Consider the following 21,044-nt stretch of genomic DNA (forward strand, 5'->3'; position numbering starts at 1 on the left):
TGGGACTCAAGGCGGATAAATCACCTGGACCTGATGGCTTACATCCTAGGGTCTTGAGGGAAGTGGCGGTAGGGATTGTGGATGCATTGGTAATAATTTTCCAAAACTCCCTGGACTCGGCAAAGGTCCCGGCAGACTGGAAAACTGCTAATGTAACACCCTTATTTAAAAAGGGCAGTAGACAGAAGGCTGGAAGCTATAGACCGGTTAGCCTAACATCTGTGGTAGGAAAAATTTTGGAGTCCATTATTAAGGAGACAGTAACAGGACATTTGGATAATCATAATTTAATAGGGCAAAGTCAGCATGGTTTTATGAAGGGGAAGTCATGTTTGACAAATTTGCTGGAGTTCTTTGAGGAAGTAACATATAGGGTGGATAAAGGGGAACCAGTGGACGTAGTGTATTTAGACTTCCAAAAGGCATTTGACAAGGTGCCACACAAAAGATTATTGCTTAAGATAAAAAAATCACGGGATTGGGGGTAATATTCTGGCATGGATAGAGGATTGGCTATCTAACAGAAGGCAGAGAGTTGGGATAAATGGTTCATTCTCAGACTGGCAATCAGTAACTAGTGGTGTTCCGCAGGGGTCAGTGCTGGGTCCCCAACTCTTTACAATCTATATTAACGATTTGGAGGAGGGGACCGAGTGTAACATATCAAAGTTTGCAGATGATACTAAGATGGGAGGGAAAGTAGTGAGTGAGGAGGACATAAAAAACCTGCAAGGGGACATCGACAGGCTAAGTAAGTGGGCAGAGATTTGGCAGATGGAATACAATACTGGAAAGTGTGAGGTTATGCACTTTGGCAGGAAAAATCGTAGAGCAAGTTATTATCTTAATGGCAAGAAACTGGAAAGTACTGAAGTACAAAGGGATCTGGGGGTCCTGGTGCACGAAACTCAAAAGGTTAGTATGCAGGTGCAGCAAGTGATCAAGAAGGCGAATGGAATGTTGGCTTTCATTGCTAGGGGGATAGAATATAAAAATAGGGAGGTATTGCTTCAGTTGTACAAGGTATTGGTGAGACCACACCTGGAATACTGCGTACAGTTTTGGTGTCCATACTTAAGAAAGGACATACTTGCTCTCGAGTCAGTACAAAGAAGGTTCACTCGGTTAATCCCGGGGATGAGGGGATGGACATATGAGGAGAGGTTGAGTAGATTGGGACTCTACTCATTGGAGTTCAGAAGAATGAGAGGCGATCTTATTGAAACATATAAGATTGTGAAGGGGTTGGATCGGGTGGATGCGGGGAAGATGTTCCCGATGATGGGTGAAACTAGAACTAGGGGGCATAGTCTTAGAATAAGGGGCTGCTCTTTCAAAACTGAGATGAGGAGGAACTACTTCACTCAGAGGGTGGTAGGTCCATGGAATATGCTGCCCCAAAAAGCTGTAGAAGCTACATCATTACATAAATTTAAAACAGAAATAGACAGTTTCCTAGAAGTAAAGGGAATTAAGGGTTACGGGGAGCGGGCAGGAATTTGGACATGAGTCTAGGTTTGGATCGGTCATGGCCCTGTGGGTAGCGGAGCGGGCCTAGGGGCCGTGTAGCCTGATCCTGCTCCTATTTCGTGTGTCTAATTCTGTTAGATTCAGGAGATGGTTCTGTGATAGTAGATTGGCGGTTAGGATCAGATCAGCCATGATCTTATTAAATGGCGGAGCAGGCTCGAGGGGCCGATTGGCCTACTCCTGCTCCTATTTCTTATGTTCTTATGTTCATTTGGCCTGCTATCTTGGCACCTTGCCCACAGGGGTAATTGTCAACTTGGGTGGGATGGAAAACTGGTGGTAGCAATCGCCCGCCCGTTCTACATCCCACCCAATTTTCCTTTCCAAATGAAAAGGAAAATCGGGCGGGGTGTTTAACAAACAGCCGCTCTGCTACTGCTAGTTTGAAGCCCCTGGTAAAGTAGAACATTACCCCTATTTCTCTATGCTTAACTTGTGTAGAAATCTGCCCATCCCTTTTTAAATGACTCACGCGAGCCCACATTGACTGCACTAACATTTTTCCTATTTTATATACAATAGATTTTGTCAGATAAAAAGTTAAGATATAACCAGGCTTCATGTACAGCACTGTGACTACTTAACGAACAAAATCAGATGGGAAAATAACACATTGAACAACTTCTCCTTTGACTCCACTCATTTCCTCCAAATCAAAGGTGTTGCTATGGGTACCTGCATGGGTCCTAGCTATGCCTGCCTTTTCATGGGATATGTGGAACACTCTCTGTTCCAGTCCTACTCGGGTCCCCTCACTCACCTCTTTTTCCGATACATTGATGACTGTATTGGTGCCGTTTCCTGCTCTCGCCTGAACTAGACAATTTCATTCACTTTGCCTCCAATTTCCACCCTTCCCTCACCTTCACATGGTCCATCTCTGACTCTTCCCTTCCCTTCCTCGACTTCTCCGTCTCCATCTTTGGGGATAGGTTATTGACCAACATTCACTACAAGCCCACTGACTCCCACAGCTACCTGGACTACACTTCCTCCCACCCTGCCTCCTGTAAGGACTCTATTCCATTCTCCCAGTTTCTCCGTCTCCACCGCATCTGCTCTGACGATGCCACCTTCCACACCAGTGCTTCCGACATGTCTTCCTTTTTCCTCAACCGAGGATTCCCCTCTACCGTGGTTGACACGGCCCTCGACTGTGTCCGTTCTATCTCCCGCACTTCTGCCCTCACCCCTGTCCCTCCCTCCTGGAACCATGATAGGGTTCCCCTTGTCCTCACCTTTCACCCCACCAGCCTCCACATTCAACGGATCATCCTCCGCCATTTCCACCACCTCCAAAGTGATCCCACCACCAAACGCATCTTCCCCTCCCCTTTCAACATTCCGTAGGGACCGCTCCCTCCAAGACACCCTAGTCCACTCCTCTATCACCCCCAGCACCCCTTCCCCTTCGCCTGGCACCTTCCCGTGCAAGCGCAGGAGATGCAACACCTGCCCTTATACCTCCCCACTTCCCACTGTCCAGGGCCCCAAACACTCCTTCCAGGTGAAACAGCGATTTACTTATACTTCTTGCAATCTAGTATACTGTATTCACTGCTCACAATGCCGTCTACTCTACATTGGGGAGACCAAACGCAGATTGGGTGACTGCTTTGCAGAACACCGCCATTCAGTCCGTAAGGGTGACCCTGAGCTTCCGGTCGCCTGTCATTTTAATTCACCACCCCATTCTCAATCGGACCTTACCGTCCTCGGCCTCTTGCATTGTTCCACGGAAGCTCACCGTAAACTCAAGGAACAGCACCTCATCTTCCGATTAGGCACTTTACAGCCTTCCGGACTCAATATCGAGTTCAACAATTTCAGATCATAACCTCGGCCCCTATTACATTTTTACTTATATTTTTTATCCACACCTTTGTTTTGGCCTTTCCCCCTCCCCTTTCTTTTTTTCTCTCTCCCACATGGCAGCTGTCTCCCATTCTGCCAGCGCATTTCGCACCTAATCTAGAGCCGTCTTTTGTCTCCACTAGTCCTATCACCATCTCGTCTCGTTTTGAATACCTCTTAATGTCTCTTCTCTTTTGTTCTCTCCCAGCCTGGCCTCTTAATCTATTTCATTTCCTGTGCTTCTTTAGTCTTGACAAAGGGTTTTGACCCGAAATGTTGACTCTATTTTCTCTCCACGGATGTTGCCTGGCCTGCTGAGTTTTTCCAGCATTTTCTGTTGTTATTTGAGAAAATAACTGCTGGTCAAACTTGCCAACCAATATGTGGGACAGATTTTGTTAATTTTGATTTGGGACTTCTGATCACGAGGAAGAACTGATAGTCTCTGTCTCCCTTTGAAATGTGCCTGTTTTTGGTTGACCTGTAGCAGGGTCTAGTTTTCCCTGAATAATTTCACTTTTATTCCACTTGATCTTGGTTCCCCTTAAATTGCCTACCTGTTGCCCTGTACAAAATGATAGCGTGGGTTGGGTTCTAGACAGGGCCAGCCGAGGCACAATACAGGAAATGGATATGGATGGTATTATTTGAAAGGCAACAATTGAAAAAGCCACTTTGTTGTCTGGATTTCTATTATCAAGATGATTTGGAGGCTACCATTGAAATTCCACTGTCTGGTTCAAAACTGGTGGTTATCCTTCTCCTCCTTGTGATTAATACTGCACCAAAGGATGGATGAGAATGGCCTGGGTTGATTTGCTCTCTTATTTTTGCTTTCTTGTTATGGGGTAAGTATATCACCAATACTCGGGCAGCCTGGCTGAAATCAGAAACTTATCAAGTGTGGATTACAGACATGAACTTATATCCTACTACTTTGAACAGTTTGTTGGGCCTCCCTAACCTGAAGTTCCTGACTCTAGCCTAGGTGATTTAATTGCTGAACTTGAAGAGTGATCTGCTTCAGGGATATGAGGAGAGAGCGAGAGAAAAATTGAAACCCACCAATATATCATTGAGGAATTCTGATGTTGTTCTACATCCATGTCATATTTTCCAAAGTTTAAAATTACATAATATAATGGATAACTAGCAATGAGTTTAAAGATCATTACACTAATTGCAGGGTACAGATGATATTGTAAACTCTAACATCAATCTTACGAATTATAAAGGTAAGCCAGGCTGTTTTTTTCAGGGAATATACAGGATGATTCACGATTTATGGCAATTAAAATAAGAACTTACTTGAGATTAATGAATGTAGAGGCTAGTATAAGGAATTAATTAAATTGATTAATATATTTGTTGAAAACAAGGGTTTAAACAATATTACTCTTAAACAGTATTTCATGTCTCATGCTAAGGCTTTCAGAGCAACTACAGTTACAGTACTGAAAATATAAATGTTCTCCACTTGACGTGATTTATTTACCCTGTGAAATAGATAGACCTCTGTACAAAGTTTTACGTACACATCAGCATTACAAACTTGTTTTTGATGGAAAAAGTTAACCACCTGCAACTAAATGGCAGTAAATCACAGTCCTGACACAACCACACATGTTTATACTGTCACCCGAGTGACCTTCAGGGAAACCCAGGCTGAAAGCTTGTAGCTTCAAATTTCCAGTAGCAACACTTTTGCACAAATCTACAACAAGGAGAGCTGACATGATTTCTTGTGCATAGTTATTGGAATATAAGTTGTCTTACCAATTCAAAATATGATTGACCAAGCAATCATCCTTGCATGTATAGCAGGGGGTCAATACACCTCCGCTAATGTGGGTGAATTGTCACCATGTGAAACCAGTCTAGTGCTTTTTTTTTTGCATTCTTTCTTTATGCTTAATATGTTAATAAATTCAAGGACAGGTTATTGGAAGACATGTAAGAAGAATTCTAACTTATCATTTGGTCGAGCTGTTTTATTCATTTCTGAGATTAATGTGCATATTTTCAGATCAGGCATTTGTGAAACTGTAGCATTGCTGAGGTATATCTCATTATGCCTCTGTTGGACTACTTTAATGCAGTAGATAGTACCTTTTTTTCAAAACACTTTTCTGAACTCTCTGCTCAACAAATGTCTTGAAGTGGTGTTCCACTTCTATGAACAGCGAGTAAGTGCTTTACAATTACAAAGCTTCTGTCAGTTTTTCTGACAGAGACCTCTTACGTGAGACATGTGGCAAAAAAGAAAGGCAATTAAACTCTCCAGTCTGACACAAAATGTGCTTAAAAGGGTCGATGCCAGTAAGGTTTGATGCCTTTACTTTTTTGAGTGCAGTGAGAAGCCTTCCACTGCCTCTTTATAAGGGAACTACAAAGGGACAAGGATGTTGCAGCTATTAAACTTGCAAATGTGACATATATAAACTCTCTCATTAGAAGAACACAAGCTATTGAGTAGCTTTTTTATAACCTAGTTGGTGTCAGAAATAGTGCATCTGAGAACAGTAAAGAGGCTTATGCAATTTAATGATTTAAGCTCACATGAAAGAAATTATTACTTAAACACTGTAGCTTGACCAACAACATGCTGCCACATAGAACTAGATTATAACAGAACTGGAGTGTGGGGCTTTCTAGTTAGAGTGCAATTATTCATGTACTCACCTATAACTTAATTTGTACTCACACCTAAACTCACTATGATATGCCTTAATTGAGGATACTACTGAGATAAGGAACAGGACTGCTCTGTTTGCATCATAGTTACACTGGGGACAGCTTTGATCATTGATAACAGTATAGAGCTCATGGAAGGCTGTCCTTTCAACCTGTAATTTCACAATGATAGACAGATGACAGTAGGGTGATGTCAGAAGTGGTTGACTTCATCCCTTTGATATCTATGTTGCCAGTCAACTGCTGATGATATAGCTCTTTTCGGCGTAGCATTTCAGCTGAACAGTTTTTGGAGTAAAATCCATACTAATGCTGTGGTTTTGTGCGTGAGTTCTTGTAGTGCTGCATTTTACAGTAGAATAGTTACATCATCAGTACTCAAGCTGCAAATATTCTTGGGATGTTATTGTGGCTTTGATGTTTGTCATTGATTTTATTTATAATCCAAGCAATCAATCAATGTCAATTAGTCAAAGGCACCCACCTTTTTAATTGGAGTAATGGTACAATTGTAATGTTTCCTGGAATTTTGCAGCTTATTTGCCTTTTTTACTTCTGATGCAATATTTTGGGTTATTCAAGTATCGATTCTTTGAGGACAAATAAGATGGCCTGTGGGATATTTGTGTCATGCAACACCGTAATGTTTATCAGGCTGCAATGCTTGTATAGAAACCATCAGATGATCATTAAAATAGATTACTGTAAACTGAAAGGAGTAGTGCGGAACAACGTGAGGGGCCTTTAAATATATACGTACTAGGGTGTGTGAGACTGTGAAATAAAGTGTCCTCTCAGGAGATACACAGAGTGATACCAGAATTAAAATGCTATGTGTGCTGATGCCAGGACTTTGTTTTATCATGGTTTAGCGTAACTATAATTCCACAGGTTAAAGATGACCTTACAAGATTTCACCATAGCTGAAGGAATAATTTAAATAAAAGAGGAGAAAACAGCACCAGCATCAACAAGTTAACATCTTAAAAGTCTATTATGTTGTGTATCAATACCATGCATTCTATTTTGTCCTTGGGCCTTGTTATTATGCCATCACAGTTTTAGTTCTTTGTAATTGGTCTGCAGTGATTACGTTCTTCTCATTCAGATACTAAAACTCTGCTGAAGTTTATAGTTTACCTGCCTTTTTAACTCAAAGGAAACACAATGAGGGCCTTCCATTTATTTCTCTTACTGTGACTCTCTGGCTCTCACGCCCCGTTTTTCCTGTCTGTCCTGATTACATCTAAAGTGAAAGTCTTAATCCTATCACCAGAGGGGTGGTATCTTTCTGAACCAGTTTCTGCCTCTCTACTGCTACATGAGCGAAATAGTTCTGGCAGTTGAAGCGTTTTACATATCAGCAGACTAGAAAGTAATTTGATGCTTCTGATACAAATTTTGAATCAGTAATGAAACCAGTTATTCTGAGTGGCTAGAGAGGGAAGTCTCACATGAACATATGGCTCACAGTGGAGCTGGGCAGCAGGATCTACTTTGCACAGAATTTCGAGGGAAGTTTGACAGACCTGCAGAGCTAGGGCAATGGGAAGACCTATTCCAATGCATTCCCCACAAATAATGATCATGTGATGAGGAACAGAGAGTAGAGAAATATAGAGAAGCTGAAGAAGGTCAATAAATAAATAATGACAAAATGGAAGAACTCAAGAGATGAAACAACAGGAGAGAGGCTGAGAAAGCTCTGATAATAGAGTTTTTAATATTTTCCAATTTTTCTCCCCTCTCTTGAAGCCGGAGGTATCTCTATAGAGTCAGGCCACTAACCAGTACCTCATCCAAAATGCTATTCTTTGTGTGTGAACCTGTCTAATGAATGTCAGAAGGTTCTTTGATCTTCAAAGGCATCACAGCTGTACCTGAAATAACAACAGAAAATGCTGGAAAAACTCAGCAGGCCAGACAGCATCCGTGGAGAGAGAAACAGAGTTAAAGTTAAACAGTTTTTGGAGTAAAATCCATACTAACGCTGTGGTTTTGTGTGTGAGTTCTTGTAGTGCTGCATTTTACAGTAGAATAGTTACATCATCAGTACTCAAGCTGCACATATTCTTGGGATGTTATTGGGGATGTTATTGTGGCTTTGATGTTTGTCATTGATTGATTGCTTGGATTATAAATAAAATCAATGTCAATTAGTCAAAGGCACCCACCTTTTTAATTGGAGTAATGGTACAATTGTAATGTTTGCCTGGCCTGCTGAGTTTTTCCAGCGTTTTCTGTTGTTATTTCAGATTTCCAGCATCCGCAGTATTTTGCTATTGTACAGCTGTACCTGACTCTGTTTTCACCAAACGTCCACATTGAGCAATTTCCAGATTGGAAACTTTTCTCCTCTCCCTAGCACAGGACTGCAGAGGCCGATTGTAACATACAGTACTAACTGCTGCCCTGGCAAAGATCAGCTAACATAGAAACATAGAAGATAGGAGCAGGAGTAGGCCATTCGGCCCCTCGAGCCTGCTCTGCCATTTAATGAGATCATGGCTGATCATCCAAATTCAGTACCCTGTCCCTGCCTTCTCCCCATATCCCTTGATCCCTTTAGCCTTAAGAAAGATATTCTAACTCAGGTTTGAATGTGGCATTTTCTGGTCTGAGAGAATTGTTTTACTTCATTGGGAATTAAACTTTAGCTAAAGTATTATAATTATAATTGTCACAAAACCTAAGGGAGGAATCTAGTAGCTAATATAATACACAGCAAGCACAGGAGCTACACTTGTTCCATTTTCAGTAGTGCTTTCTGGCTGTGATAAAATCACTGGGAGTGATTTTCAACTCCCGATGCCCATTTCTCACCTGTAAAATGGGCGGCTGCCAATGGATGCTGGGGGCATCTTGGCCACTCCATTGATGCCCAAGGCCTGCCTGATGCAATTATCAGGTGGGCGTGCAAGCGAACAAGCAGCACGCCCGCCTGTTTCCAGCAGGAGGTTGCTTAAATATGCAAATTGGAGTCCTATGCCGCTTGTAAGACTTTGTTTGCAATTTTCCGGTCCACATGGGCAGAGCTAGGGTTGCCAACTCTGACGTATTGCTGGCAGTTTCATCACATGACTTCGCGCCTCCAACCTGCCCGCCCCCACACTCCCCCTCATTGGTCACCCGACATGTCTATCCTCGCGGCGCACCGCCTTCTCACCACAATTGGAAAGTGAACAGACTCTTCATTACCCGTTTGAATGATTTGGACTGTCAGTCAAACAGCCTTTATTCCCCATCTCCAATATTTTTATAATTAATAGATGAAAATGTTCAAAGAAAATGAAAAAAAACATACAATTTTTTTAATGCCCCTATGATGTTTCTCCAGGGTTGCTCACAGCAGTGTTCAGGAGATTAATCTTTAATTCCTGGAGATTCTAGGACCATCCTGGAGGGTTGGCAACTGTATATGCCACACACACGCTGACCATTTATACCAGGTATCGAGCGGTGTCTACCCAGTGTTCCTTAAAGGGACCATTGGTGGCCTTTCAAGAAATGGCCCCAAAAAATTTGGGGGGAGAATTTTTGTGATGCCAGAAGGAGCAGGGGCCCTCCTCCTGGTTCCACAAAAATAATTCTGGCTGCTGGCTCATGTTCGATCCCTCCTCCGAGATCGTCTCCCCCTCTCCTCTCAGACCTGACCTGCCAGCTGGCTCAGTGTGGGAGCTGCTTGACTTTCTGCCCTCCCACAACCGATGTTCTGCGGTGGGATACCCAGCTGGTATCCGCAGCTTGCTGGTGAGATTCAAATGAGGTCTGACCCAAAATGACTGGGGCCTCCTGACGCTGCTCGGCCAACTTCATACACCTGTTTCAGGCAGAAGTTGAAGATTGCCCCTACAGTGTTAGAGAATGCTTGTGCTCAGCTTCCACTGAAGTTTTCCATCATAAGGAAGCCATTTTTTTTCCTCTTCCAATTTTCCCTCTGATTTTTCTCCCTTTGTACCTTCTCTCCTGAAGTAAGTGAAGCACACTAGATTGTGGTTCCGCAGGTGACAGCAGCCCTCTGCTGCCTCACTACATGACTACTCTTTAGGAGTGAACAAGCACTCTTGAGTGCTGGTCTGCTGTTCAAATGTGAAGACATCACAACAATCCTGATGCTATCCTCGCCTGATGTCCACATGTGCACATTCAGCAGGGTTCTTTGGATAGTGATCAGGATCAGCCATGGCTGATTTGTTTTCTCCCTTAGGATGCTGAGCTCAGTACACTCAACACAGTCCAGAGATATAAAACTAGGACTTTCCTGGATCTGCTTGGCTCAGTGATCACCATATGGAGCACTTATACACTATTGGGATTGGAGAAAGCTCTTTACCTTTAAAAAATATATATATTTTAAATGATATAATAGTTATATTCAACAAATTAATAAAAGAGTGCACATTTTTTGTGTCAAAAAACAAAATGCTTTTTCTTCCTTTTTCTTTGTCTCTCTAAATGTTGCATTCTATTTTCTATCCGAAGCCATGATTTACCTTCTGAATTTATTCAACGCACCCTTTTCCCCTTGATTTCCTTATTTTTTGTACCAGACTAATGTTACAGATAAAGCTTTCTTGACTGTTATAATGACATAGTCATCAGTAAAAAGAATAGGTGGGAGTTATTAACCAAGACTCCTTAGCTGGCAGCAAATTTCTGTCCTTTTCTCTGGAATGTTCCCACTTGGATGATTCATATTGGTACACAAGTAAAATAAAACATTAAAAATCATAAATATCACAAAGAAAGTGAAAAGAGCAGGATTCAAATGAAATAAAATGAAAAGGCAAATAGCTATTTTTTCTTCAATACCGTCCCCTGATTTTTTCCCCCCCTGTCATTGACTCCTTACTTGGTCTTTAATCTCCTTGGACGGTTCCATGGGTGCCAATTGCACTGTCATACCTCACCCCAGTGGCCATTATTCATATGTTAGACTTGGCAGTGAGTAGCGACTGTGGAGGACTTCACAGCTGAGCCCGATCTTCCCCTTACCTTGTGTCCACACAAGTGCACTTTCAGTAGGGGTCACTGTGGTGGCGATCAGGAACAGAAGACCTGGCTGACTTTCTCTCTCTCATTCTAGGGCACAATTGTGGTGCCATTCCACTACACTGTCTTGAGATTTCGCACAACTGTTTTTTAAAATGTTCTTGGGGTTTATCTCTGAGCCATTGAGGAAGCTCACAAACAACTACTTAGGAGCAAAAAAGTGGAGTTGGACATTTAGAGACTGCCCAATAGGAAAGAAATCTAGCAAAAGATCGGTACAGATTTATACTATTAGCAAATAGGAGAACAGTGGTAGCACAGACACAGACCACAAATGGTTCACTGTGGTGTCATTCAATACTGAATACACTGCAACAGTAAAATGGTTATGACAGCGATTATTGTCCCACAATTTATTTCACTGTAAATTAATAATCTATATTCTCTCCACAGTGGCCGATCGGTAAGCCCAATGCTACTGCAAAAAATTGCAAATTAAGTAGAGATTAATCTTCTATGCCATTGCTAAACTCTTTTAGTGCTGTGTATCATGGTAAAATTATTATCTTGCCCTGAAAGTTGCTGCGTACACAAACAATGAATGTGTAAATGCGCGAATGAGCTGGAAGACCAAATTAATTTGTAAAGTCATACACTTCTCTCAGTTCCAATTAAGTGCAGTCTGAACTGAGACCTATATAATAGTGATTTACACTGTGGTGCAATAATGCTGGATTTCATCAGTGGGATTCACGGCAGTATTCATTTAAGGTTAATTAAATACAATACTTTTCTTGTTAAAAAGTCCCAGTCTGAAGGTCTGAGAGTAGCTGTGTAGCAAGCTTATTGTCTGACTGCAGAATATACAAGAATTTAATCCTTATGGGTACTGGACAGTATGAACCTATTATCAGAGTGGTCAGTGGTTGTTATCAAGCTGCATGTGGGAGGCATAATAATTATGGTTTCAATATGTTGATCTTTAGTGTGCAAGATTGAATTCCTTATCAGTTTCTAACAGTCAATGTTGAGTTGTTTGTAGTGGCTACATCAGAAATGTACCAGAAGCTAGAGGAAAGAAAATCCTTAGTGTAGGGCATCACTAGCTTGCTCACTTAACTAAGACTATACCATAATACATCAGCGAAATAAATTGAAAACTGTAATTAAAATAGATTTAATTGGATAAATTGGAATTGTATAGGAACATTGCATTTCAGTTTCTAGACTAATATTTCCATTGAGATTGGAACAACTGCGAGCTTCTGCAGAATACCGTGAAAAACAAGACTGGCCTCATTCAGTTTTTATGAGTAGAGATAGCCTTGAATCTGCCACTTGCAAGGCTCTTACTCATTCACAGCAGCTGTTTCATTTATTTTAACGTTTGCTTAGTTTCTAGGACTGCCTTTTTACATTGGTGTCAATACTAAAAGTGGAAAGCTTTGATTGGGATAAGCCACAGATGCTGAGTGCAGGTAGTGTTGAAAGCGTGGAATGCACAAGACACTCGGTGCTATTGACATTCTTCATCTGCTCTTTGTTTACGTATTAATTGTAGCTTTTCAGGAATTTATTGCAGGTCTGTTTTCTCCATGGGAAGGGGGGATATACAGAGATGATCGTTTCCATCTGTGTGAAAATGGTGAAAGTAAAATCACTCAAGACTAGCTTCAGAGATCTGCCAAGTTTCCTTTCTTCTGTAAATGATTGTTAAAAATAAAGTTGGTATTAAAATACCACCTGTACTTGTGCTTACATAGACTATACAGCACAGAAACAGGCTATTCGGTCCAACAAGTCCATGCCTGCGTTTATGCTCCGCTCGAGCCGATTTAAAGACATTCTGGCAATTCACTGTTGCTATGAGTTTATAAATAAATAGTAACCAAGGATGCGGATGAATATATCAGAGGTGATTACATAGGATATACGGCACAGAAACAGGCCATTCAGCCCAACCAGTCCATGCCGGCGTTTATGCTCCACTCGCGCCTCCTCCCGTCTTTCCTCATCTAACTATATCAGCATAACTCCTCTATTCCCTTCTCCCTCATATGCTCATCTAACCTCCCCTTAAGTGCATCTATAATAGGGGTGAATATATCAGAGGTGGTGAATAAGTTAACAGTGGAGGTGACTGAATTGTAAGAGGTAGAGGGGGTGGATACGTTAGATAAGAACTATCGGGAATTAAACTTTATTTAGTTTGAATATATTTAGTCAGGGTAGCCCATGAGATTATACGTCATTTTTTACATTATAGGCCCAGGGGAAGAATAATACTGGGAGGGTTTTCATAGGAGAATATTGGGCAGGATTTCTTGGGTTTATGTCTACCCTGTATTTACCGATTAAATTATTGTTACCAACCACTGGGGTAGGCAGGTGTCATACCAGCTTAACATTTTTTCTGAGGGGCTATATTTCCAACAGGGCTGCATTCCCTTAAATCTGGGGTGCCAATAGAATGTATGAGCTTGAATCCCCATTAGCAAAATAAAATTGAAAGATAATAGCCTTTTTAAATGTCAATCATGAATAACTATGTGGGGTGGAGTGAGGGAAACTTAAAACGAAAAGCGAATCCTTAACTCTGGATCAGACCTGGCATTAAACAGCTGAACTAAAAGCAAAAGTTTGAAGTATCACCACAGCACAGAACTGAATAAGACAGAGGAATTTTCAACTACAGAGCATTGCTACAGTAACCATTATTAGGTATATTTTACCGCAGCAGGAGGAGAAGGCAGCCAGGGAGTGCAGAGGACATAGGAAGCTAGCTGATTCAGGGAACACACTGCCCCACACAGTCAGCTACCTGAACATGATGGGGGAGCAGTGCATAATGAGGCTCAAAGCCGGCAGCATTGATATGACTGAGATGTGCAATCCGGCCCACAAAGACCTTGGGGGAAGTTAACCATCTGCACTACACTACCATTGACAGAGAAGGTCACCACTGTCATCCAGTCTTACGCTATAGGCTCCTTCGAAGCACCCAGCAGAGTCTATTGCTTTATCTTCCACTGTTTAATTTAGGAGACTAATTAAAATTTGTTTTGCAACACACCCAGCAGTAGCCACAGGCAGCCACAGAGGGAGATTTAACAAATTACTCAGACCCCAAAGCTACAGAGTATCATTGATTGTATGCACATGGCCATTGATGAGCCGACCAACAATTCTGGTAATTACCTAAATAGGAACGGGTATTATTCCATCTACATCCAAATGGTACGTTGCCCCTGCCAGAAAATGACGCACTCTTCCTGGGGCGTACCCTTGCTGCTTCATTATGACTGAGGCAATTAAACATGGCAGAGGATCTTTGAAGGAGGAGGAAAGTTAGCTCCTTGAAGAGATGGGATATATTGTGCCACCATGGCTGATGACACATCTTCACAACTGCTGTACACCAGCAAAGATCAGGTGCAACTATGTGAACCAGAATTATCACTGAGCAAACATCTGAGATGCTAAAACAACAGTTCAGATGCTTAAAGTGGTTGGGGGAAGCCGTTGCAATGTTGACCACCTTCATTGAGCTATATTCTATCAGTATGCTACATGCTGCACAATATTGCCATGGACTTCAATGAGGAGAAGTAGCAAGCTATGGAAGATCAAGATGAACCACTGCAGTTAGGGAACAGGTGTGGGACATACTCATTGGTCAGAGCTTCCAGTGAGTTCTGTAATTATCAACTATAATTTTGTAAATATGTAAAATAGGATCAGGCAACTGCTATTAGTTTACCTGTTTTGTTGTGCCTACCTTTGGAAAAATTATTAGTACTTTTCTATACTCTAATGACCAGACTGCAAGATGCATTACAAGTGACAGAATTTATTTTAGTGACTGACTGCATGTGGCGTTTCAATGCTTGTGGTGTAATATGCAGTTATAACAAGCATTTAGGAAAGCAAATGGTATGTTAGCCTTTATTATAAAGAGATTGGAGTATAAGAGTAAAGAAGTCTTACTGCAAGTATATACGGCATTGGTTAGACCACACCTGGAGTACTGTGTACAGTTTTGGTCTCCTTACTTAAGGAAGGATATACTTGCCTTAGAGGGAGTGCAACGAAGGTTCACTTGATTGATTCCTGGGATGAGGGGATTGACTTATGAGGAGATATTGAGTACACTCGGCCTATATTCCCTAGACTTTAGAAGAATGAGAGGTGATCTCATTGAAACATATAAAATTCTTAAGGGGCTTGACAGGGTAGATGCTGGGAGGATGTTCCCCCTGGCTGGGGGGTCTAGAACTAGGGGGTCACAGTCTCAGGATAAGAGGTTGGCCATTTAGGACTGAGATGAGGAGAAATTTCTTCACTCAAAGGGTTGTGAATCTTTGGAATTCTCTACCCCAGAGGGCTGTGGATGCTCAGTCGCTGAGTATATTCAAGACCGAGATCGATAGATTTTTGGATACTAAGTGATTCAAAGGATATGGGGATAGTGCGTGATGGTAGAGGTGAGGGAGAAGATCAGCCATGACCTTATTGAATGGTGGAGCAGGCTCGAGGGGCCGTATAGCCTACTCCTGCTCCTATTTCTTATGTTCTTATGCATTTTCAATTGTTTTTCTGAGTTTTTTTAAAAGTACCCTGGTGATATGTTAACTTCTATGTACTGCGTGTCCATGTGCCCTGCTCTTTAGTGCTCCCCTGGCTGAGGGCCTAATGTTCTATTGCCATGGTGATTGAATGGTGGGCTGCCTGGGATTTTTATATCTATGCTGCAACAGTTGCAGGATGCTAAGTGCTCACTGTGCTGTAAGAAGGTTACATGCTGGGTCAAAACTACTGCTGTCATTATTGTCACTCAACTGTTCCTGTGCTTTTGCACACATGCCACTGACAGAGGCCATCTCCATATGAGGTCCAGTGATCAGTTCGAGTATTGTATGATGCATGTGGATGAGGTCTTTCAATCCTACCCTGCTAATTGTATGCACTGTCTGAGAGTGTCAGCCTTGGTAGCTTCTTGGAGTTTGGACGTCAAAGCATCCAGAGCAGCAGTGATAGCATTTATGAGAGATGGTCCTACTTCCGTGACTATGGCCTGCATAAGCAGTCATGATTGCAAGTGCTACTAGTGTTGCTCCTTCTTAATGTCAGACTGGAGTGCAGTGGGTATGGATACAAGTGCCTTCTCAACATTGTGCAGAGGTTCTAACATCCACTATTGAAAAACAGGCACACTGGAAATGTGTATTCTGAGGCAACTCAAAAGGGGCATTTAGCATATGCTACTTCACTCTTCATGTACTGTCCCCTTAGCAACCACCTCGACTGTGTCCCCTTCATCACCTGTGCCCCCAATTTGTGATGTTTCAGCTACATCACTGCATAGTGAGTGTATCTGGGCTACTGAATGATTCATGAACTACTTATGATGCTTGGTGTTCGAGTGAATACTGTTCAACTGTGCTGGACGATCACTGTCTTTATTCTTCATGCTCTGTGAAGAGTGCAAATAGGACATAATTAGTAACTAAGCACACTTATCCAACTGTGTATCATGTTTTCATGACATGAAGTATAAAGCACTTGTTGCACATGAGGTAGTTGAAATTGCCTTCCCATGTATTTGGGATTTAAAACCAATACCCCAGTGATGCGTGGCAAGCTATCCGCACGCTAGTCCATTATCTAGATTTCATGTTTTCTAATTCTGATCTTGTAGGATAACGGCGTTGAACCGTTGGACTATTTGTATTTCTTGATCTGTCTGTAAAGAGATCAGCAAAGCAAATTTGTTGTCCAAAGCTGATCTCGTGAACTAAAGTGATTATTGTTGTTTCCTTTCAGGTGAAGGTAATGGTACGGATTTGTCCTTCCCAAGGAGCAAATGATACATCAGAGTCGATGTCTTTCCTGAAAGTCGACTCTCGCAAAAAACAAATAACCCTTTACGACCCCTCAGTGAGCGGGCATTTAAATTCTACCCACAGACGAACAGCTGTTGCTGCTCCAAAAATGTTTGCATTTGATGCAGTTTTTACCCAAGATGCCTCACAAGTGAGTAGAAGGAAGACATGAATAGTTAAATTAATTCCTATTTATCAGCTTGTATTGGTGTTAAATTAATTTCTACTTCCATTTAAACGTACACAGCGATCAGCTGATGTGTTTTATTTATTTGTCTTCACATTCCTAGGCTGAGGTCTGCTCAGGAACAGTGGCAGAAGTCATTCAGTCTGTCGTGAATGGCGCAGATGGCTGCATATTTTGCTTTGGTCATGTCAAGCTTGGTGAGCTCCCAAATTTGTTACTGTTAATTACAATGTCAGACTGGTAATTACATGCTGTCAGCTTCTGCAACAATAAACCTGATAGCAAGTGACTAGATTAGAATTTCCCTTTCAATTGACTTTGTAGACTTACTGAATTCTGTTCCTAAATTATTTCTTGAAATGTTAATAAGAAAGACAGTAATAAGCTTTAAAGTACAGCAGTCGAAATTAGATTTTCCATTTTTGCCCGGTACTGCATTATAATAAATATATTAATAAAGGCTTTCCTTTTGGCTACTAAAATTACTTCCTTGTATTGTTTACCACCCACATACCCCTATCCCCTTCTAACCCCACTTCTTTTGCGTCCGCCCCTGGAAAAAAACTCTTGTCCCAAGCTACTTACAACCGCACTTTCAAACTCCCAACTTCCAAGTCTTTGGCTCTCCATTCTTAGCAATACTTCTGCCGCTGTCAATTTTCTCAACCACTCCTTCACCTCCATATTTGAAGCCCTCAGCCTCAGTAAAACCTTTAGTATCCTTCATCCTGGTTGTTCCCCTTGTTATAGGCCCCAAAAGGCACAAACATAAGCATATCTGGTGCACAATAGATCCGTCACCAGATCTGCCTAGACCACATCAAGTACTATCAGGCCTCACTCTCTGCTGCAAAAACTACCCACTTCTTCAAAATCATCCTGGAAAGCAAAGATAACCCTGGCATCTTTTCTCCACAACCAACTGTCTCCTTATACCCCTCTTCCCTACCTCCTCCACATTCCAACAATTGTGACGAGCTCATGGACTTCTCTGACACCTAGATTGAGACCATCTGTTCAGCTGCCTCTGCTGATTCCCCCCTTCTGCAAATCTCCCCCAGGCTGCCAATGCCCTAGACTTGAACCGGCACCTTTCTCCAGTTTCTCTCTTATCTCCCCTCATGCCCTCTCCAAGCTCACCTTGTCCATGAGACTCACATCCTGCTCCCTTGACCCTATTTCCACTAAACTCCTGACCACCCAACCTGCCGTCCTGGCCCCCATGCTAGGTGACATTGTAAATGGTTCTCTCTCCTCAGGCACTGTCCCCTTCCCTTTCAACACTGTCATCATCATCTCTCCTCAAAAAACAACACCCTCACTCCCTTTCACAGCCCCATCAGTGACCTTCCCTTGACACCTACCAAATCCATGTCCACCGTTCCTGCAACTCCATGCTTGAATTTCTCCAAACAGGTTTCTGAACCCGTCACAGCACTGAAATGGCCCTAATCAAAGTTACAAATGACATCTTCTGTGACTGTGACCATAGTGCATTATTCCTCCTCCTCCTCCTCGACTTCTCTGCAGCCTTTGACATGGTCGACCACATCATCCTCCACCAACACCTTTACCTAGCTGTCTTTTCTTGATTTCACTTTTACCTGTCCGATCATAGACCGAGCAATGGCTTCTTTTTCCACCCCTGCACCATTACCTATGGACTCCCTCAAGGATCTATCTTTAGCCTCCTCCTCTTCCTCATCTGCATGCTGCCCCTCGGCAACATTGGGTCAGCTTCCACATGTATGTTTTTACTGTGTTAAAAGTGCTATATAAATGCAAGTTGTTGGTGTAATTGCTTGATACTCAATTTGTGGCTCATATATTCTGAAATTATATTTTGTTACATACTAGAAATTCAAATTATTTCGAAATTAATAATTCAACATACATAATCTAAATCTGAGCTTTCAAGTTAAAATTTTTAAATATGAAAATATGATACATAAAAATATTTTTAATTTGTTATTTTCCATATACCATAGTCCTGATTCTAACCCTGTCCACCCAGCAGGAACGGTGTAGACGGGGGGTTAAAAGGGTGGTCGGGCGCAAGATAATGTGTTCCCAATGCATTCGTGCTGGCCACCATTTGGAGACCCAGATTTTCGGGAGCTTCGAGGCTGCCTGCCACAGACAGGCGGGACCTCATTAACATTTAAATGTTGGTTTAGTGCGATTCTTAATTAAATTCAGATCAGGGTCCAAATTACGTCATTGGACATGGACCTTTAAAGCCTGCACTAGAACTGCCTTTTCCTGAAGTTCCTGGTAGTGTGACCAATGGCTGTGTGTGTTTCATACATGAGGATTGGCCCATTCACACACACCAGTTGCAGCCTCCCCAGCAAAGTGAGCCTGATTGTGTCCATTTTTGACCATCTGAAAAGTTATAATCAAGTGGACATTTAAGAGCGTGTCAGTATTTTATTCAGGTTGATTTAACTTGTCAACAACAGTTTTTTTCGTGCATTTGTCTGCTCATTAAGGGACATGATGCCAGCTCCTGGGATGATACACATTCCCGTTTCAGGTACCTCGGGGGAGGGGATTTCTGTTGGGGTCTCCCAGTTGTTTGCCGCAATTTCAGTGGAAGAGCTGCAGAAACTCTGGAAAAATCATTTACATTTTGTTTAGAAAATGGATGTGGAATTGACCCCAGGACATAGATAAATGTGCCATGTCTTGTGCTGAGTTCCACATACTAGTTGGATTTCTTGTTTTATCTTTGGAAAGTATTGACTTGCCTTTTTTTTAACTGAAGCATTGAACCTTCAGTTGTCTAGGCCCTCAGCTCTGGAATCCCCTCCCTAAACCCCTTCACCTCTCTGCTTCTCTCTCCTCCTTTAAGACACTCCTTAAAACCTACCTCACCTGTCCTAATATCTCCTTATGTGGCTCGGTGTCAAATTTTGTTTGATAATGCTCCTGTGAAGCGCCTTGGGACATTTTACTATGTTAAAGGTGCTATATTAATGCAAGTTGTTGTTGCTGTATTTCCAAATTCCCTGAAACAGCAAGGAATTTGACAACCACTACTGCAGTGGACATGAGCAGTTTTAGGGGCAGTGGCAGTGATTATTTCATGAATCTGCAGAACCTGTATTAAAGGTACCAGAGCTCAACACTCTTACACAAGTCACCAAATATCCTGCAGACCAACTTATTAACACTATCCTGACTACAGGATACACGCAGGCTACCTTCTTTTGCAATGGTGCATAGCCCCAGTCCATTGTTCCATCCCTCATTAATAACATCCATCAAGTACCTTCAGGGAGCTTTGTGAACTCTGCAACAAACTCTGAGGAAGATGGGGTTTTGATTAGAATATCTACTCAAGGAGAAGAGACGGTTTCAGCATTGGATGCCAAAATTATGTTAGCTGCCCATTGTTCAAGAAAAGCCTCCTTAATGCCAAAATGGCTAGCCAAGTTCCTCTTGATGGAAGATTCCATGATTAGCTGACTGCAGAGATCACACATATATGAGCTTGCTACTGTAGAATATTATAAGATTGTTAGGAAACCTGCCAATCCCTCCTCAGTCTCATCTGGGATGGACAAGCTGAACAGGGTACCATGGCATCAGTTTCAGTCTCTGTTCACTAACCCCCAACAGCAGAATGAGTAATCTGCTGCCAAATCCAAACTAAGAATCCAGCCATGCCACCCATTGAGAACAATATGCAGTAAGCCAGACTGGAGTTACAGACAGTCTGAAAAACCTGGTGTATATGAGATATGTGAGCGAGACTATTTATGAATGCTCTACAGTTATTTCTGACTTCCTTTTTATATTCGTTCCTGGGATGTGGGCGTCACTGGCAATGCCAGCATTTATTGTCCATCCCTAGTTGCCCTTGAGAAGGTGGTGGTGAGCCGCCACCTTGAACCGCTGCA

General features: G+C 42.1%; 1 protein-coding gene across 2 annotated transcripts in view; it reads left to right on the top strand.

The window, feature by feature from the left end:
* kif26ab (kinesin family member 26Ab) overlaps positions 1-21,044 on the top strand; it is a 246,052-nt gene that overhangs the window by 177,226 nt on the left and 47,782 nt on the right. For both annotated transcript variants that reach the window (XM_086003101.1, XM_086003100.1), the window contains exons 6-7: positions 16,894-17,103; positions 17,243-17,336. In XM_086003101.1, the coding sequence (XP_085859227.1) occupies positions 16,894-17,103; positions 17,243-17,336 (304 nt within the window). The remainder of the gene's footprint in view (positions 1-16,893; positions 17,104-17,242; positions 17,337-21,044) is intronic.

The sequence above is a fragment of the Somniosus microcephalus genome, chromosome 12 (assembly GCF_052327205.1).
Source record: "Somniosus microcephalus isolate GS21.2 chromosome 12, FLI_Smic_1.0, whole genome shotgun sequence".
NCBI lineage: Eukaryota > Metazoa > Chordata > Chondrichthyes > Squaliformes > Somniosidae > Somniosus > Somniosus microcephalus.